This window comes from Oncorhynchus gorbuscha, linkage group LG23 (assembly GCF_021184085.1).
Source record: "Oncorhynchus gorbuscha isolate QuinsamMale2020 ecotype Even-year linkage group LG23, OgorEven_v1.0, whole genome shotgun sequence".
Classification (NCBI taxonomy): Eukaryota; Metazoa; Chordata; class Actinopteri; order Salmoniformes; family Salmonidae; genus Oncorhynchus; species Oncorhynchus gorbuscha.
In genome coordinates this window covers 18,628,245-18,647,392 of record NC_060195.1, presented here as the reverse complement: position 1 = coordinate 18,647,392, position 19,148 = coordinate 18,628,245, and the positions used below count along the sequence as shown (strand labels likewise).

The 19,148-nt window shown below is 44.2% G+C and overlaps 2 protein-coding genes across 2 annotated transcripts in view; both read left to right on the top strand.

The window, feature by feature from the left end:
* Positions 1-253: 253 nt before the first annotated feature.
* LOC124010514 (RDS/peripherin-like protein xRDS35) lies at positions 254-6,468 on the top strand. The gene is made up of 6 exons (XM_046323005.1): positions 254-1,079; positions 3,843-4,085; positions 4,370-4,557; positions 4,802-5,048; positions 5,225-5,386; positions 5,746-6,468. The coding sequence occupies exons 1-6, from the start codon at positions 930-932 to the stop codon at positions 5,806-5,808; spliced, it is 1,053 nt and encodes a 350-aa protein (XP_046178961.1). The 5' UTR covers positions 254-929; the 3' UTR covers positions 5,809-6,468.
* Positions 6,469-9,881: 3,413 nt separating this feature from the next.
* The window catches only part of LOC124010629 (girdin-like), a 41,587-nt gene continuing 32,320 nt past the window's right edge, over positions 9,882-19,148 (top strand). Inside the window, exons 1-10 of the mRNA XM_046323299.1 lie at positions 9,882-10,098; positions 11,290-11,432; positions 11,716-11,824; positions 12,428-12,497; positions 12,600-12,658; positions 12,880-12,963; positions 13,095-13,235; positions 13,470-13,618; positions 13,978-14,059; positions 14,159-14,317. Coding sequence (XP_046179255.1) covers positions 10,039-10,098; positions 11,290-11,432; positions 11,716-11,824; positions 12,428-12,497; positions 12,600-12,658; positions 12,880-12,963; positions 13,095-13,235; positions 13,470-13,618; positions 13,978-14,059; positions 14,159-14,317 — 1,056 coding nt within the window. The 5' untranslated portion in view covers positions 9,882-10,038. The remainder of the gene's footprint in view (positions 10,099-11,289; positions 11,433-11,715; positions 11,825-12,427; positions 12,498-12,599; positions 12,659-12,879; positions 12,964-13,094; positions 13,236-13,469; positions 13,619-13,977; positions 14,060-14,158; positions 14,318-19,148) is intronic.

Sequence of the window (19,148 nt, the reverse complement as noted above, 5' to 3'; positions counted from 1 at the left end):
GTAAGCGATCACTCTCCCCCTCCCCCAGTCCCTCAGCCTGTAAGCTTTATCCATCTCTCTCTATCTGCATGTATAAACTATAGCCCTGGCCCTCTCCGTCCTGTCTCAACTCTCTGTGAGTATACCTGTCATAACTGTCAAATCCAACCTGTTGGCCCAGTGCAGGTTTGCTGATCAGACACTGGCCTGCTTTCCCATTGGTTCTCCTGTCCTAATAGGATCCCAGGGACTATGATTGGGGGATTACCATAACCATACTGTACCCTCGACATTGGCCAGTCCGTGTTCTCCACCATGGGCACAGCAGGAATTTAGGGGTGCACCTTGACCACACTGGAGGGGTCCCATCCTAAACAAACTGGGGTTGTCATTGTCAGTAATTGTGTGAAACGAAGGGTCACTGTTGTGGTGCAACCATAACCTGATGATTTAGAGGATCATAGTTTTGCTGTCAAAAGAGGACGTGAATTATCAATTATCTATTAGATTCATTATTTTCTTGGCCTTCAGTTTTTGTCTCACTAATTTATTTGGATTACTTCAAGAGATGTTTTATATTTTCCTTTCTACGTGAAAGCTTTGGATTATCGTCCCAACCTGAACCTGTCCTTCACCATCAGACGGATCTTCCTTCTTATTTCAACCCACAGGAACAACTTACAAGAGATCAACCTGATAATAACTCACCAACGCACGCTGGAAAGGCCAAGCCGTACCTGTCTGTTTAATACAACAACCTTTGCATAACACACTTCTATGAATCGCAGTAGTCCACCTTTTTTCCCCAGAACTTTCCTTCTTTGAACCGACCGATATTCTTTCCCCCATCCTTCACCGTTATCTCCCTCTACTTGATTATCCCAACATCTCCTCCCTCCGTCCTCTTCTTTTTCTCTCTCTCTCTTCCTTTGTCTCTGTTGGTTGTTGCCATGGCACTGCTGAAGCTGCAGTTCCCCCTGCAGAGACGTGTGCGTCTGGCCCAGGGTCTGTGGCTGCTGTCCTGGCTGGCCGTGCTGGCTGGGGCCTTCACCTTCTCCCTGGGAGTGTACCTCAAGACTGAGCTGCTCCGCAGGGCAGAGGTACTGGCGAACACTATAACACACACATGCCTGTTCACACATGGCAAATTACACACACACAAACCTTATGTATTTCACACGACACACACGTTTCTGGCACTTGGAAATCACACAGCACACACAACTGTCCGTCTGTCTGTGTCACTACTGTTCCTGTCGTCTGTCCTGGCTGGTTCAATGAAACACGCTGCTGTGTTTTCCATGTGTCTCTCAGTGTGGCGTCTATTTCAGACACCTTCACCTATCAAAGCTTTATTCACACAGCACAGAACAACATTGGGCTGGCATGATGCAGTTGGCTTGAATCTGGACAAGCTTTGTGTGTGGCTGTGTGTATGTGGGGGTAGAGGAGCTTATTGGTGTGTGTATGTGGGGGTAGAGGTGCTTACAGGTGTGTGTATGTGGGGGTAGAGGTGCTTACAGGTGTGTGTATGTGGGGGTAGAGGTGCTTACAGGTGTGTGTATGTGGGGGTAGAGGTGCTTACAGGTGTGTGTATGTGGGGGTAGAGGTGCTTACAGGTGTGTGTATGTGGGGGTAGAGGTGCTTACAGGTGTGTGTATGTGGAGGTAGAGGAGCTTACAGGTGTGTGTATGTGGGGGTAGAGGTGCTTACAGGTGTGTGTATGTGGGGGTAGAGGAGCTTATTGGTGTGTGTATGTGGGGGTAGAGGTGCTTATAGGTGTGTAACTGTGGGGGTAGAGGTGCTTACAGGTGTGTGTATGTGGGGGGTAGAGGTACTTATTGGTGTGTGTATGTGGGGGTAGAGGTGCTTACAGGTGTGTGGCTGTGTGTATGTGGGGGTAGAGGTGCTTACAGGTGTGTGGCTGTGTGTATGTGGGGGTAGAGATGCTTATAGGTGTGTGGCTGTATGTATGTGGGGGTAGAGATGCTTATGGGTGTGTGGCTGTGTGTATGTGGGGGTAGAGATGCTTATAGATGTGTGGCTGTGTGTATGTGGGGGGTAGATATGCTTATAGGTGTGTGGCTGTGTGTATGTGGTGGGTAGAGGGGCTTATAGGTGTGTGGCTGTGTATATGTGGGGGTAGAGATGCTTATAGGTGTGTGGCTGTGTATATGTGGGGGTAGAGATGCTTATAGGTGTGTGGCTGTATGTATGTGGGGGGTAGAGGGGCTTATAGGTGTGTGGCTGTGTATATGTGGGGGTAGAGATGCTTATAGGTGTGTGGCTGTGTATATGTGGGGGTAGAGATGCTTATAGGTGTGTGGCTGTATGTATGTGGGGGTAGAGGTGCTTATAGGTGTGTGGCTGTGTGGCTGTGTGTATGTGAGGGGTAGAGATGCTTATAGGTGTGTGGCTGTGTATATGTGGGGGTAGAGATGCTTATAGGTGTGTGGCTGTATGTATGTGGGGGTAGAGGTGCTTATAGGTGTGTGGCTGTGTGTATGTGGGGGTAGAGGTGCTTATAGATGTGTGGCTGTGTGTATGTGAGGGGTAGAGATGCTTATAGGTGTGTGGCTGTGTGTATGTGGGGGTAGAGATGCTTATAGGTGTGTGGCTGTGTGGCTGTGTGTATGTGAGGGGTAGAGGTGCTTATAGGTGTGTGGCTGTGTGGCTGTGTGTATGTGAGGGGTAGAGGTGCTTATAGGTGTGTGGCTGTGTGTATGTGAGGGGTAGAGATGCTTATAGGTGTGTGGCTGTGTGGCTGTGTGTATGTGTGTATGTGAGGGGTAGAGGTGCTTATAGGTGTGTGGCTGTGTGTATGTGAGGGGTAGAGGTGCTTATAGGTGTGTGGCTGTGTGTATGTGAGGGGTAGAGGTGCTTATAGGTGTGTGGCTGTGTGTATGTGAGGGGTAGAGATGCTTATAGGTGTGTGGCTGTATGTATGTGGGGGTAGAGGTGCTTATAGGTGTGTGGCTGTATGCATGTGGGGGTAGAGGGGCTTATAGGTGTGTGGATGTGGGGGTAGAGGGGCTTATAGGTGTGTGGCTGTGTGGCTGTGTGTATGTGAGGGGTAGAGATGCTTATAGGTGTGTGTATGTGGGGGTAAAGGGGCTTATAGGTGTGTGGCTGTATGTATGTGGGGGTAGAGGTGCTTATAGGTGTGTGGCTGTATGTATGTGGGGGTAGAGGGGCTTATAGGTGTGTGGATGTGTGTATGTGGGGGGTAGAGGGGCTTATAGGTATGTGGCTGTATGTATGTGGCTGTGTTCATCACTCATGCTATGTATGGATGATATGAATGGAGGGAGGCGGAGGGGTCGCTCGAAGATTCACACTGACATATTGGAGGCCGTAACGCATCATCCAGATATGTAGGGTTTGCTGGTATATCTCCAATGAACCATTGATTAAGGGTGACCTCAATCTGGGGCCTTTCCCAGTGCATCCTCCTAGCTTCAATACTCAAGGATTTTCTATATGCAATGACCTGGATTTGACAAGTTGTTACACTTTACATGAATGTTACTGAAAAATAACAAGAACGTCAACATTCCTAAACTCAATAACACCAATACAACAGAAAAAAACTGACAAAGGAAGTAGTTGATTGCACTTTACATACAGTGGATATAGTGGAGCAATGGAAGTAGTTATGTATAGGGTGCTGACTACCATTACTCATATTGCCTTACATGAACGTACATTAATTGAATCATCATCATGGAATGGAACTTTCCAGAACAAATACTCTGATGCTTAGCGCTGTAATGTAACATATATAGATCATTTCGATGTAGTTTTATTACTGTGTTATAACTGGTATAGTAATGTGACCCTAGATTTGACCTTTGACCCTCCAGGTGATGGATAACACAGAGATCCACGTGGTGCCCAACATTTTGATGCTGGTGGGCTTGGTAACCATCGGGATCAACCTGTTTGCTGGGCGGGTGTGTCAGGACTCCCTGGACTCTGCCCGGTTCCCCCCCTGGAAGCCCTTCCTGCTGCCCTGGTATGGCCTGGCCTGGATGGTGTGTGTCTGGTTGCTGTCTGCTGTGGTGCTCAGCTATGCCCTGCAGGGACACCTCGAGGAGTCCCTCAAGGTAAGAGCCTCTAGGCTGGGGATGAAGAAGAATGAGACAGTGAATGCAACTGAATAACACTTAGACCCCATCTCAAGTAGTCTTTCTGTGATTCCCCGCATCCTATCTTCTCGCCTGCGTCACATCTGTATCCCCCCCCCCCAGATCTTCTTCTCCAATGTGTTTTGAGAAAAAGGCGAGGATATAGGAACTGAGGAATCCAGGAAAGATTAATTGAGAACAAGCCTTGGCTCCCATGAGTACTTCCGGATCGCTTTTATGACATAATCTCTGTCCAATCCCAGGTGGGCCTGAGAAACGGTATCCGGTTCTACCGGGACACAGATGTCCCGGGCCGCTGCTTCCAGAAGGAGACCATCGACAGGCTGCAAATGGAACTGCGTTGCTGCGGCAACACCAACTACAGGGACTGGTTCGAGGTGCAGTGGATCAGCAACAGATACCTGGACTTCACCTCTAAAGAAGTCAAAGAGTGAGAGAGAGGGGGATGGAGGGGGGAGGAGGAGAGGGAGAGAGAGGGGGTGGAGAGGAGAAGTGAAGTTTAGCCCACAAACCACCGTTCTCTGACTTGTCTGAGGTGATGATGACTCACATGAGATTTCTATACATCATGTCTCATAAATGTGTCATCCATCATTAAAGCCAGTGTCATTTATGTAAGGTAACATTTTACAATGGAAACACTCAATAAAACCGTTAACCTATCTCCTCTCCAGTCGTGTACGTAGCAACGTGGACGGTCGTTACCTGATGGATGGAGTCCCGTTCAGCTGCTGTAACCCCGGCTCCCCTCGGCCCTGTCTCCAGAACCACCTGACTGACAACACTGCCCACTACAACTATGAGCACCAGAGTGAGGAGCTGAACCTACACAACCGCGGCTGCAGACAGGCGCTGGTCGACTACTACATGGGCCTCATGAACACCATCGGCCCCGGGATACTGTCGGTCATCTCCTTGCAGGTATACACATGCACAAGCACAGACAAAATATGAACATTGACTCTTGCCCTGTAGTGTGGTGATGGTAGTTTTCAGTGGTGATTTTGTTACCATCAACCTCTGCCCCTGTGATAAGGTGGCTTTAGATATACATTTTGTAACCATGGCTTTGACCCCCTGTGACATCATCTCCACAGATGTCAGTGTTGGTGAGTCTGCGGTACCTGCAGACGTCTCTGGACGGCGTGGACCCGGAGAACCCCGAAGCTGACAGTGAGGGCTACATCCTGGCAAAGGGGGTGAAAGAAACCATGATGGACGTCAAGAACACCATGTTCACACTGCTCCAGTTCGGACAGGTAGTGTACTACAGTACCCACAATGCTATGTGAAACATACCAGGGGTGTGTTCAGGGATGTGGAACGCTCTAAACGTTTCAGATAGGAGAATGAATAGAGCTGACCTTTTTAAAACGCAAATACACTACAAATGTGCATTTCCTACTGTGCTAGACAATTCTCAGCAACAAAAGCGTTATTCAAATGAAGATCCTACATCTGTATATGTTCAACACAAAACATGTATATTTTAACCGTCTGTAACAGCACATCCTCCTGATCAGACCCTGGTTTAGCATGATGTACCACAGTACCCACAATGCCTTGTGTAATACATTTGAAGATAACCTAATGGTGTCCCGTCTCTTTATCAAAACAGGTGGAAGCAGGTGATGAGGCAGAAGCAGGGGCGGACGGCGAGAAGGAAGACACGTCCAGCTAGATGAAATATAATATTGAACCATATATGGGTTTGAGACAGGGAGGGAGGCATCTTAGTTCTGTGACCTCATGGTGGTCTAGGCTGTGACCAGGCTAATGGTGGGCTAGCTAGAGCTCTGTGTTGGCTTTGACACATGCACTGAACTTTTTGTCTTGATTTATACTGCAACAATGTACGAGCACTAAAATACATAAGGAATCTTATCTTATCATGCTCTGCACAGACAAGACAAGATCTAACAATGCAGAGGATTTTTAACCTGACAAAATTTGGAATGACAATCTTTGAGTCAAGAACAAAACATGAAAGTCAAGAAGACACTGGAAGGCACCGAAGAACACACACATTCACAAAATAATTCACACACACATTTGATAAATACTCAAAAAGAATACTCACATACTCGTACAGGAGTAAATGAAAACACACACACTTTGAAGTACACTAATGTTCTGATGATCTTCGATTCAGATCTGACTAAATCTAAAGCACACAGTTAACGTAATAATACAAACACTCACCCTGTGTGAAGAAGGCCTACAGTCAATTGAATACTGAAATGGCTATAGAGTTTGTTAACGCACTGCTAAGTAACGTGTCAAGATGATGTGAAGTTGGCATCAGGCATTTAATATATTAAAGTTAGTTGCTTTTAATGGATTTGCGGAGTTGAGTCCTTTTGTACTAGATAGACATACAACTGAGTTGGGTTATTCAGTTCACCCAGAGCTATAGGAGGATGTGTGTGTAATGACAACGTGATGCTAGTGATACTGTAGGTCTGACAGTATGGAGCGGAGTGACTGTACAATGTAATCTGGGCTGCTAGGTATACTCTGACACATCTCATAACACCTCCGTAATCCAAACATAGCTAATCCTTAGGCTACTGTTACAGCAGTTCTCTGCACAGCAACAGGAACACTGAGAGAGATGGAGTAAAAACATACCGTAACAATGGACAGGGTTTGGAGAAAGGTCACGTCGAAGTGTGATCATGTAAAAAGTTGTAATTTACATTTTTCATTGTGTTTTGACCAACAACACATGTTGAGCGCATTATTAACGCACATATAGCCAACATATTTGTAACATTTTATTTGCTGTTTATTTAGTTCCTTTGTCAAATGGTTCATACACTGTGTTTTACGACAATGTTTACAACATGTCATCCTTTGATAAGTAGAACGTTCATAGATAGTAGCCTACCGACCTTTACACCAGATTTCCACCAGGGTTCGCTATTTCATTACATCTGAAAGTGCATCGAACCCCCACCCTATTGAATTGACCATTCCGAGGCCTACTACTGTACCCGAAATTGGTTACAGTATATCTTGATCAATCTTGATGTATAGGCTACAAGCAGCTGAATAAGTGAATTGTAATAGAAACATTGTAACAAGCAAAATACCACAGAGTGCGCACAAAGTAGTCTTATTCCCAACATCTAAATCCACCTACTCATTTGTCTTTGAGAGGCTTTGTTTGATGGAAAAATACGGAAAAAAAATATGGAAAAATACTCACTGGTAAAGGTGGTGATGACTATGCCGAGTGAGCGTTCAGAAATTCCGGTGTGGCTTTGCAATGTGCTCACCACCAGACTAGTATTCTGCCAGCAGCACAAATTACGTAACGTTCGTATGGTAATGACGAAAGCTTAAAAAATAAACGCAGGCATTTTAAAATCTAGATAACTAATTTAAAAAATACTGAATTTTAATAAATTACACTTTTATTGTGCCAACAAGAAAAGGCAATAATTAATTGATGAAAAAATAAAATAATAATATGGGTTTAATGACTATTATTTTGGGACCAACAATGTTGACACTGGTATGTTGAAAATATTGGGCTGTAGAGAGATATTTTCTACCTGCCTCAGGTAAAGGGGGTGAAAAATACTCAGTAGGGTCTCTACTACTACTAACCAAATATGTATAGTTTTGGGAGGGGACTGTGCCATACATTAAAACAAACTAAAAACGGTTAGTGGAGACCAAATTGAGTATTTTCCACCCCACTTTAGCTGAAACAGATTGAAAAGATCTCTACAATACTATATGTATCCCATGCACAGTCTAATACAGTGTATTGCATTGTGAGCTATGGAGAGTGGAAAAGGAAGTGTTGCTGAATATGTGCGACACAGTTCCCCTGAAAAACAAACCATTTGGTTAGTAAAGACCCTACTGAGTATTTCCCACCCCAGTTTATGAGACAGGTAGTACAGGTTCTCTCTACAACCCAATAAGTATCCTATGTACAGTGTATTATACGTAAGTGATTGGAGTGGGTAAGCTGGAGTAAGGAGTCATCAGCACGCTATATTAAACCTGTTGCCCAGCATAATAGACCAATTGAAGTTTTGCAGACTTATTGAGTAATTCCAATAACATACAGTGAATTCGGAAAGTATTAAGACCCCTTAACTTTTTCCACATTTTGTTACCTTACAGCCTTATTCTATAATTGATTCAATTGTCCCCCCCTCCATCAATCTACACACAATATCCCATAATGACAAAGGTTTAGAAATGTTGTCTAATTTATTTTTAAAAAGTGAAACTGAAATATCACATTTACATATGTATTCGGACCCTTTATTCAGTACTTTGTTGAAGCACCTTTTGCAGCCAAGCTTGGCACACCTGTATTGGGGAGTTTCTCCCATTCCTCTCTGCAGATCCTCTCAAGCTCTGTCAGGTTGGATGGGGAGCATTGCTGCACAGCTTATTCAGGTCTCTCCAGAGAAGTTCAATCTGGTTCAAGTACGGGCTGGGTCACTCAAGGAGACTCATTCAGAGACTTGTCTTGGCTGTGTGCTTACGGTCATTTTCCTGTTGGAAGGTTAACCTTCACCTCAGTCTGAGATCCTAAGCGCACTGGAGCAGGTTTTCATCTCTGTACTTTGCTCCGTTCATCTTTGCCTCGATTCTGACTAGTCTCTGCCACTGAAAAACATCCCCACCTTATGATGCTGCCACCACCATGCTTCACCGTAGGGATGGTGCCAGGTTTCATCCAGATGTGACACTTGGCATTCAGGAAAATAGTTCAATCTTGGTTTCATAAGACCAGAGAATCTTGTTTCTCATGGTCTGAGAGTCTTTAGGTGCCTTTTGGCAAACTCCAAGCAGGCTGTCATGTGCCTTTTATGGAGGAGTGGCTTCAGTCTGGCCACTCTACCATAAAGGCCTGATTGGTTTAGTGCTGTAGAGATGGTTGTCCTTCTGGAAGGTTCTCCCATCTCCACAGAGGAATTCTGGAACTCTGTCAGAGTGACCATCGGGTTTTTGGTCACCTCCCTGACCAAGGCCCTTCTCCCCCGATTGCTCAGTTTGTCTGGACGGCCAGCTCTAGAAAGAGTCTTGGTGGTTCCAAACTTCTTCCATTTAAGAATGATGGAGGCCACTGTGTTCTTGGGGACCTTCAATGCTGCAGACATCTTTTGGTACCTTTCCCCAGACCTGTGCCTCGACACAATCCTGTCTTGGACCTCTACGGACAATTCCTTCGACCTCATGGCTTGGTTTTTGCTCTGACAATCACTGTCAACAGTGGGACCTTACATAGACAGGTGTGTGCCTTTACAAATCATGTCCATTCAATTGAATTGACCACAGGTGAATTCCAATCAAGTTGTAGAAACATCTCAAGGATGATCAATGGAAACAGGATGCACCTGAGCTTAATTTTGAGTCTGAATACTTATGTATTCTGTTTTTGCCTCGTCATTATGGGGTATTGTGTGTAGATTAGAATAAAGCTGTAAAGTAACAACATGTTGAAAAAGTCAACCTACACATACCACTATTTGTGTAAACTTTCAAAATAAATTCTGTCATAAATAATACAATATAAAAAATGGAATATGTCAAATGATCAATATTCTTTTTCAAAGGGGGTTGCTGTGAAAAACAGTTCTACGGCACTAGATATTCCCAAAGTTTAGCATGTCTTTGCAGGGTGACTCTTATTTTTTAAAATAAATCTGCGATCATGCCAGTTTTAATGTCCTGCTGCTAGGAGAACAGTCATCATCACCAGCACTAACGGAAAAAGTGAAATAGAGGAAGAAAGAGGAGAACAGGGGAACAGAAATGTCAAACCACTTGATTTAACGCAAGATGGATTCTCTTTTTCACTTTTTAGTAAAATTTCTCTAATGTAGGATATATTTTATTTATATTTATATAGAAGTTTGTAAATTCTTTATGCGACACCATGGACTCCAACATAATGGCATCTCTAGAAGAATTCATGGAGAGTGCGTTGGTGACTTGGGTATGTCTGAAAGCTTATTTAAATCACTTTAAGATTCTACAGTAGTAGGCCTAGATATACATGATGATGAATAGTCTTTAATAAAACATGCTTTTATGGAGTATCATCACATTAAAATCCTGTACATAAACAACCTGTAAATAAGATTTTTTTTCTCACATGAGATCATGCCATGTTATGAATCATTTATTGTTCTTTATTTACAGGAGTTATAAACAAACATGATTGAGTTGAACTTGAATCAGATGCAAATGATTGTCAAGACAATTGTCACATGAAAAGGACAGCAAAGAACACTTAGTTCTCTAACTTCTCCTTTTCACAGCTTCCTATACCCTGGCTCTTAGAATGTCTCTTGTTGTTTTTCCTTATAGCTGTCACTTCCTATACCCTGGCTCTTAGAATGTCTCTTGTTGTTTTTCCTTATAGCTGTCACTTCCTATACCCTGGCTCTTAGAATGTCTCTTGTTGTTTTTCCTTATAGCTGTCACTTCCTATACCCTGGCTCTTAGAATGTCTCTTGTTGTTTTTCCTTATAGCTGTCACTTCCTATACCCTGGCTCTTAGAATGTCTCTTGTTGTTTTTCCTTATAGCTGTCACTTCCTATACCCTGGCTCTTAGAATGTCTCTTGTTGTTTTTCCTTATAGCTGTCACTTCCTATACCCTGGCTCTTAGAATGTCTCTTGTTGTTTTTCCTTATAGCTGTCACTTCCTATACCCTGGCTCTTAGAATGTCTCTTGTTGTTTTTCCTTATAGAGGTCACTTCCTATACCCTGGCTCTTAGAATGTCTCTTGTTGTTTTTCCTTATAGAGGTCACTTCCTATTCCCTTTCCTGTTTTTTTTCTCAGTATCTCTGCTTTCATTGATCTACACCACAGATTCTAGATAACAGTTTTCTATATTAGCAGCGAAACCCCCTTATTTATTTTATTTAACCTTTATTTAACTAGGCAAGTCAGTTAAGAACAAATTCTTATTTATAATGACGGCCTAGCCCAGCCAAACCCTAATCCGGCATGGTTCACATTGAAAGGTAATTTAAGATTGAGCCAATGTATGCAGCGTTTAGCGTGAATGCAGTATCCACGATTGCGGGAACATTGCCTTTAATTGTCAATCGCGCTATAAAGAGGATCTTCAGCTCTACCGATTGAATTGAGCTCTTAGTAGGATCCACCCTCCCTCAGGTACAGCTCTTTGATGGTGTAGTGGACAGGGAGGACAATGTCATGCTCTACAACCAGTACATGGACGTGGAGTCCCAGAATTCCCATGACCGCTACCTGAGGCTGACCAATGGGATCTTTCTCAACGAGGTCATGAGGATCATGTAAGTTCACACTTTTGCAGAGGCTTCAAATGTTATGGCTAAATTAATGTGTATTCAATTAAATACATTTTATTTTTACTGTCTGTCTGTCTGTCTGTCTGTCTGTCTGTCTGTCTGTCTGTCTGTCTGTCTGTCTGTCTGTCTGTCTGTCTGTCTGTCTGTCTGTCTGTCTGTCTGTCTGTCTGTCTGTCTGTCTGTCTGTCTGTCTGTCTGTCTGTCTGTCTGTCTGTCTGTCTGTCTGTCTGTCTGTCTGTCTGTCTGTCTGTCTGTCTGTCTTTCCCAGAGACCCCAACCCGAAGCTGGAGCATTTGTACCGCAGTGGAAGAGACGACCAGATTCTCAGAGTCCAGAACTTCTCCATCCTCAACCGACACCTCAGGGCCTTCTACCAGGTATTGTTATTTGTGTCGTGTTTGATACACAATCATGTCTTAGTCAGAGCAATTTACTGTACAAGGTCCAGACTTAAGCCTAGGGAGACATCCAGTCAAATCTCTGAGAAATTAACTTAAGTCTGATACAATGCATTAAACACACAAAAACATGAGTCTTCGCTGTTTCAGTTCCTGCTTTTTTAAAGTCATTCAAACCCTCTGAACAGTTGATCATCATGGGAGGGACACCAGTGAGTTTCAAGGAATATTCAAGGAATATTCAGAAATATTTTGGATACAATTTATTGACAGGACTGTTTGTCATGACAAGAATTTTGTCATGTCTGGTGGTCCTACTATGTAATTTTATTTCTTGTGGTTTCACTTTTTGCTTTGTGTTGTGGAACCTTAAAATACCATCAGCACGTGGTCACTCTGCAGCCTAATTTCTCTCTACCAGGGCTTGTGTCTGAGAACCAAATATAGCCATTGTACTACATAGAACAGACATGAACAAGTAGCCCTACTTTCCCCACTAATGTTGTCTGTGTTTGTATTTTAATCTGAATTGGCCAACAGGATGCAGTGGAATATGCTCAAACCCTGTCATTCTGTCTATAGGAAGACCTACAGCAGCTGATTCTGATGCCTCTTCCAAACACTGCCATTTTGGGGCAAGACCCCCTAACAGGTAAAAAGGGCCTGTTAAAAGAACAGTATCTCTGATTGGCCTTCTATGTTGTCTATGAGAGTGTGATGGGAACAAGATAGTCATAAGAGCTGTAACTTGCAGAGGCAGCAGTGGAGGAGTTGAGGAGATTGCTACTGCTTTTACTGGGATGTGCTATACAGGTGATGTCTTTCTCTCTCTCACACACACACACACACACACACACACACACACACACACACACACACACACACACACACACACACACACACACACACACACACACACACACACACACACACACACACACACACACACACACACACACACACACACACACACACACACACTGCAATTGTAACTTTACCAACCTTACTGACTACTCATTGTTGGTCAGCAACAGTGTGAGAGGAAGGAAACATTCATACAGCAAATCCAGTCGCTGGACATCGAGACTCAAACTTCCATTGCCAACTGTATCCAGGAGGTCGGTTCAGTTCCCTACTCATCTACCCATATCCACCATTAACGTTCACCAGAAGTTTGCCATTTTGTCCCGGAATGCTCAGTCAAATACCGTTATTACCATAGAGAGGTAAGAAACTGTTGCTCCTGCAGGTGACCCAGGACCCCAGAGTGGTGCTGCCTCTGCAGTGGGAGGAGCTGGGAGGGCTGGAGGAGGTGGAGCTACAGGTGCTGTTTGGCTCCATGGCCAGACAGATCCAAGGCCTGCTGGCACAGAGAGACACACACCTGGAGGTACACACACATACTCACAAATAATGTCCAGAACAACAGAAGAGGAATTTAATTACAAACCAGGCCTTTCAGCCATTCAGCCTCTTATAGGAGAGTGTATTCCCAGTTAAAGCATCACTGTGTCAAACTCGATTTAAAAGGCTCTAAGGGTTTCTTACACTAACAGATTCACACAGAACCTGGTCCGGATTTTATCACCTACCTGTCACCTCTTGCTGTCCCTCCCCCCCCCAGAGGATAGCAGAGTTGTGTTGGACAAGTGAGGTCCAGCAGGTTGAGTCTCTCATGGCGCTCCCAGGTGGTCATACTGAGGAGCTGCCCCAGAGTCTGGCTGTCCAGCTCGCAGACAGCAGGGCCAAACTACGATTCCTCAAACAAGAACTGTAAGACGTGTGTGTGTGTGTGTGTGTGTGTGTGTGTGTGTGTGTGTGTGTGTGTGTGTGTGTGTGTGTGTGTGTGTGTGTGTGTGTGTGTGTGTGTGTGTGTGTGTGTGTGTGTGTGTGTGTGTGTATGCTTGTGTGTGAGACGGTCATGTCCTTGTGTGCATCAAAAAGGTTGGAGGAAGACATTTCTTTGAGACATGTCTGGTAACTGTTAGAACTATGTTGTCCATTTCTAGGGAAGACAAAGGCAAGTTTGTGTGTGTGTTAAAGGTTTTTAAATTGGAAGAGGACTATTTTGTAATAGATGTCTGTGGTTTAGTAGCACAATACTATCGAAATAATGACATTGGTTTCTATAGGGAAGACAAAGGAGATCAACTATTGGATTACAAGCAGGAAGTTCAAACTATGGAGGAGCAATTGAAGAAACTTCAGAGAGAGGTAAGATTTTCTGTAGCAGCACTACCAGTAACTGTACCGGAACTTTACACGACTTTTGTCCTCCTATGAAATCCCCTCCATCTTGTGTATGTTGGGCAGAACCGCAGTCTTCAGGGTGAGGTACGGGGAATGCGTGCGTTGCGTGACGAGCTGGACTGTCTTCGTGACCGTGCAGGCAGAGCTGAGCAGCTGCAGACAGAACTACAGAGCTGCACTCATAGACTACGCAGTCTGGAGGTCACTCGCACACAACTGAAGGTATCTCCACCAATACACTGCACACTGTTTAGTACACAGAGACACAACTGAAGGTATCTCCACCAATACACTACACACGGTTTAGTACACAGAGACACTACTGAAGGTATCTCCACCAATACACTACGCACTATTTCGTACACAGAGACACTACTGAAGGTATCTCCACCAATACACTACACACTGTTTAGTACACAGAGACACTACTGAAGGTATCTCCACCAATATACTACACACTGTTTAGTACACAGAGACACTACCGAAGGTATCGGCACCAATTCACCACGCACTGTTTAGTACAAAGAGACACTACCGAAGGTATCTCCACCAATGCACCGCACACTATTTCGTACACAGAGACACTACTGAAGGTATCTCCACCAATACACTACACACTGTTTAGTACACAGAGACACTACTGAAGGTATCTCCACCAATACACTACACACTGTTTAGTACACAGAGACACAACTGAAGGTATCTCCACCAATGCACTACACACTATTTCGTACACAGAGACACTACTGAAGGTATCTCCACCAACACACTACACACTATTTAGTACACAAAGACACTACTGAAGGTATCTCCACTAATACACTACACACTGTTTAGTACACAGAGACACTACTGAAGGTATCTCCACCAATACACTACACACTGTTTAGTACACAGAGACACTACTGAAGGTATCTCCACCAATACACTACACACTGTTTAGTACACAGAGACACTACTGAAGGTATCTCCACCAATACCCTACACACTGTTTAGTACACAGAGACACTACTGAAGGTATCTCCACCAATACAATACACACTGTTTAGTACACAGAGACACTACTGAAGGTATCTCCACCAATACACTACACACTATTTCGTACACAGAGACACTACTGAAGGTATCTCCACCAATACACTACACACTGTTTAGGTCACAGAGACACTACTGAAGGTATCTCCACCAATACACTACACACTGTTTATTACACAGAGACACAACTGAAGGTATCTCCACCAATACACTACACACTTTTTAGTGCACAGAGACACAACTGAAGGTATCTCCACCAATACACTACACACTGTTTAGTACACAGAGACACAACTGAAGGTATCTCCACCAATGCACTACACACTATTTCGTACACAGAGACACTACTGAAGGTATCTCCACCAATACACTACACACTATTTAGTACACAAAGACACTACTGAAGGTATCTCCACTAATACACTACACACTGTTTAGTACACAGAGACACTACTGAAGGTATCTCCACCAATACACTACACACTGTTTAGTACACAGAGACACAACTGAAGGTATCTCCACCAATACACTACACACTATTTAGTACACAGAGACACTACTGAAGGTATCTCCACCAATACAATACACACTATTTAGTACACAGAGACACTACTGAAGGTATCTCCACCAATACACTACACACTGTTTAGTACACAGAGACACTACTGAAGGTATCTCCACCAATACACTACACACTATTTAGTACACAGAGACACTACTGAAGGTATCTCCACCAATACACTAAACACTGTTTAGTACACAGAGACACGACTGAAGGTATCTCCACCAATACACTACACACTTTTTAGTGCACAGAGACACAACTGAAGGTATCTCCACAAATACACTACACACTGTTTAGTACACAGAGACACAACTGAAGGTATCTCCACCAATGCACTACACACTATTTTGTACACAGAGACACTACTGAAGGTATCTCCACCAATACACTACACAATGTTTAGTACACAGAGACACTACTGAAGGTATCTCCACCAATACACTACACACTATTTAGTACACAGAGACACTACTGAAGGTATATCCACCAATACACTACACACTGTTTAGTACACAGAGACACAACTGAAGGTATCTCCACCAATACACTACACACTATTTAGTACACAGAGACACTACTGAAGGTATCTCCACCAATACACTACGCACTGTTTAGTACGCAGAGACACTACTGAAGGTATCTCCACCAATACACTACACACTATTTAGTGCACAGAGACACAACTGAAGGTATCTCCACCAATACACTACACACTGTTTAGTACACAGAGACACAACTGAAGGTATCTCCACCAATACACTACAAACTGTTTAGTACACAGAGACACAACTGAAGGTATCTCCACCAATACACTACACACTATTTAGTACACAGAGACACTACTGAAGGTATCTCCACCAATACACTACACACTGTTTAGTACACAGAGACACAACTGAAGGTATCTCCACCAATACACTACACACTGTTTCGTACACAGAGACACAACTGAAGGTATCTCCACCAATACACTACACACTGTTTAGTACACAGAGACACTACTGAAGGTATCTCCACCAATACACTACACACTGTTTAGTACACAGAGACACTACTGAAGATATCTCCACCAATACACTACACACTGTTTAGTACACAGAGACACTACTGTAGGTATCTCCACCAATACACTACACACTGTTTAGTACACAGAGACACTACTGAAGGTATCTCCACCAATACACTACACACTGTTTAGTACACAGAGACACTAATGTAGGTATTTCCACCAATACACTACACACTGTTTAGTACACAGAGACACTACTGAAGGTATCTCCACCAATATACTACACACTGTTTAGTACACAGAGACACTACTGAAGGTATCTCCACCAATACACTACACACTGTTTAGTACACAGAGACACTACTGAAGGTATCTCCACCAATACACTACACACTGTTTAGTACACAGAGACACGACTGAAGGTATCTCCACCAATACAGTATAGGTGTTAGTGGGGCTGTGGCGGTCATGACATTGTTGCAGTTTCTACATGTAGAATAGGTGTTAGTGGGGCTGTGGCGGGCATGACATTGTTGCAGTTTCTACATGTAGTATAGGTGTTAGTGGGGCTGTGGCGGGCATGACATTGTTGCAGTTTCTACATGTAGTATAGGTGCTAGTGGGGCTGTGGCGGTCATGACATTGTTGCAGTTTCTACATGTAGTATAGGTGTTAGTGGGGCTGTGGCGGTCATGACATTGTTGCAGTTTCTACATGTAGTATAGGTGCTAGTGGGGCTGTGGCGGTCATGACATTGTTGCAGTTTCTACATGTAGTATAGGTGTTAGTGGGGCTGTGGCGGGCATGACATTGTTGCAGTTTCTACATGTAGTATAGGTGCTAGTGGGGCTGTGGCGGTCATGACATTGTTGCAGTTTCTACATGTAGTATAGGTGTTAGTGGGGCTGTGGCGGTCATGACATTGTTGCAGTTTCTACATGTAGTATAGGTGTTAGTGGGGCTGTGGCGGGCATGACATTGTTGCAGTTTCTACATGTAGTATAGGTGTTAGTGGGGCTGTGGCGGTCATGACATTGTTGCAGTTTCTACATGTAGTATAGGTGTTAGTGGGGCTGTGGCGGTCATGGCATTGTTGCAGTTTCTACATGTAGTATAGGTGCTAGTGGGGCTGTGGCGGTCATGACATTGTTGCAGTTTCTACATGTAGTATAGGTGTTAGTGGGGCTGTGGCGGTCATGACATTGTTGCAGTTTCTACATGTAGTATAGGTGCTAGTGGGGCTGTGGCGGTCATGACATTGTTGCAGTTTCTACATGTAGTATAGGTGTTAGTGGGGCTGTGGCGGTCATGACATTGTTGCAGTTTCTACATGTAGTATAGGTGTTAGTGGGGCTGTGGCGGTCATGACATTGTTGCAGTTTCTACATGTAGTATAGGTGTTAGTGGGGCTGTGGCGGTCATGACATTGTTGCAGTTTCTACATGTAGTATAGGTGCTAGTGGGGCTGTGGCGGTCATGACATTGTTGCAGTGTCTACATGTAGTATAGGTGCTAGTGGGGCTGTGGCGGTCATGACATTGTTGCAGTTTCTACATGTAGTATAGGTGTTAGTGGGGCTGTGGTGGTTGATTCGTTTCGTAGGAACAGGGGCAGGGGGAAAAAGATGTTATCTGTATGCACTCGAGTAGGGAATGGAGGCCACGCACTTTCCCCACCGGTCCATTTTGTAGGATACCTAGGTTTTATAACGGAGCTGTGCGTAATATAAGCAGTTGAGAAATAAATACAAACACTTATTTCACTCCACGCATCAACCACAGTTTGAGGAGCTGTCTGACAGGTGATATTCCTGTTAGAGGAGCATGCTCTCACTGTCTGACAGGTGATATTCCTGTTAGAGGAGCATGCTCTCACTGTCTGACAGGTGATATTCCTGTTAGAGGAGCATGCTCTCACTGTCTGACAGGTGATATTCCTGTTTGAGGAGCATGCTCTCACTGTCTGACAGGTGATATTCCTGTTAGAGGAGCATGCTCTCACTGTCTGACAGGTGATATTCCTGTTAGAGGAGCATGCTTTCACTGTCTGACAGGTGATATTCCTGTTAGAGGAGCATGCTCTCACTGTCTGACAGGTGATATTCCTGTTAGAGGAGCATGCTCTCACTGTCTGACAGGTGATATTCCTGTTTGAGGAGCATGCTCTCACTGTCTGACAGGTGATATTCCTGTTAGAGGAGCATGCTCTCACTGTCTGACAGGTGATATTCCTGTAAGAGGAGCATGCTCTCACTGTCTGACAGGTGATATTCAAGTTTGAGGAGCATGCTCTCACTGTCTGACAGGTGATATTCCTGTTTGAGGAGCATACTCTTGCTGCCCGACAGGTGATATTCCTGTTTGAGGAGCATGCTCTCGCTGTCTGACAGGTGATATTCCTGTTTGAGGAGCATGCTCTTGCTGTCTGACAGGTGATATTCCTGT

Bases quoted from the DNA above. Each gene is read 5' to 3' on its own strand.
- LOC124010514 (XM_046323005.1), top strand. From the start codon at position 930: ATGGCACTGCTGAAGCTGCAGTTCCCCCTGCAGAGACGTGTGCGTCTG. The intron at 4,558-4,801 runs GTGAGAGAGAGG...TCTCCTCTCCAG, and splicing joins ACCTCTAAAGAAGTCAAAGA to TCGTGTACGTAGCAACGTGG. The intron at 5,387-5,745 runs GTAGTGTACTAC...TTATCAAAACAG, and splicing joins CACTGCTCCAGTTCGGACAG to GTGGAAGCAGGTGATGAGGC.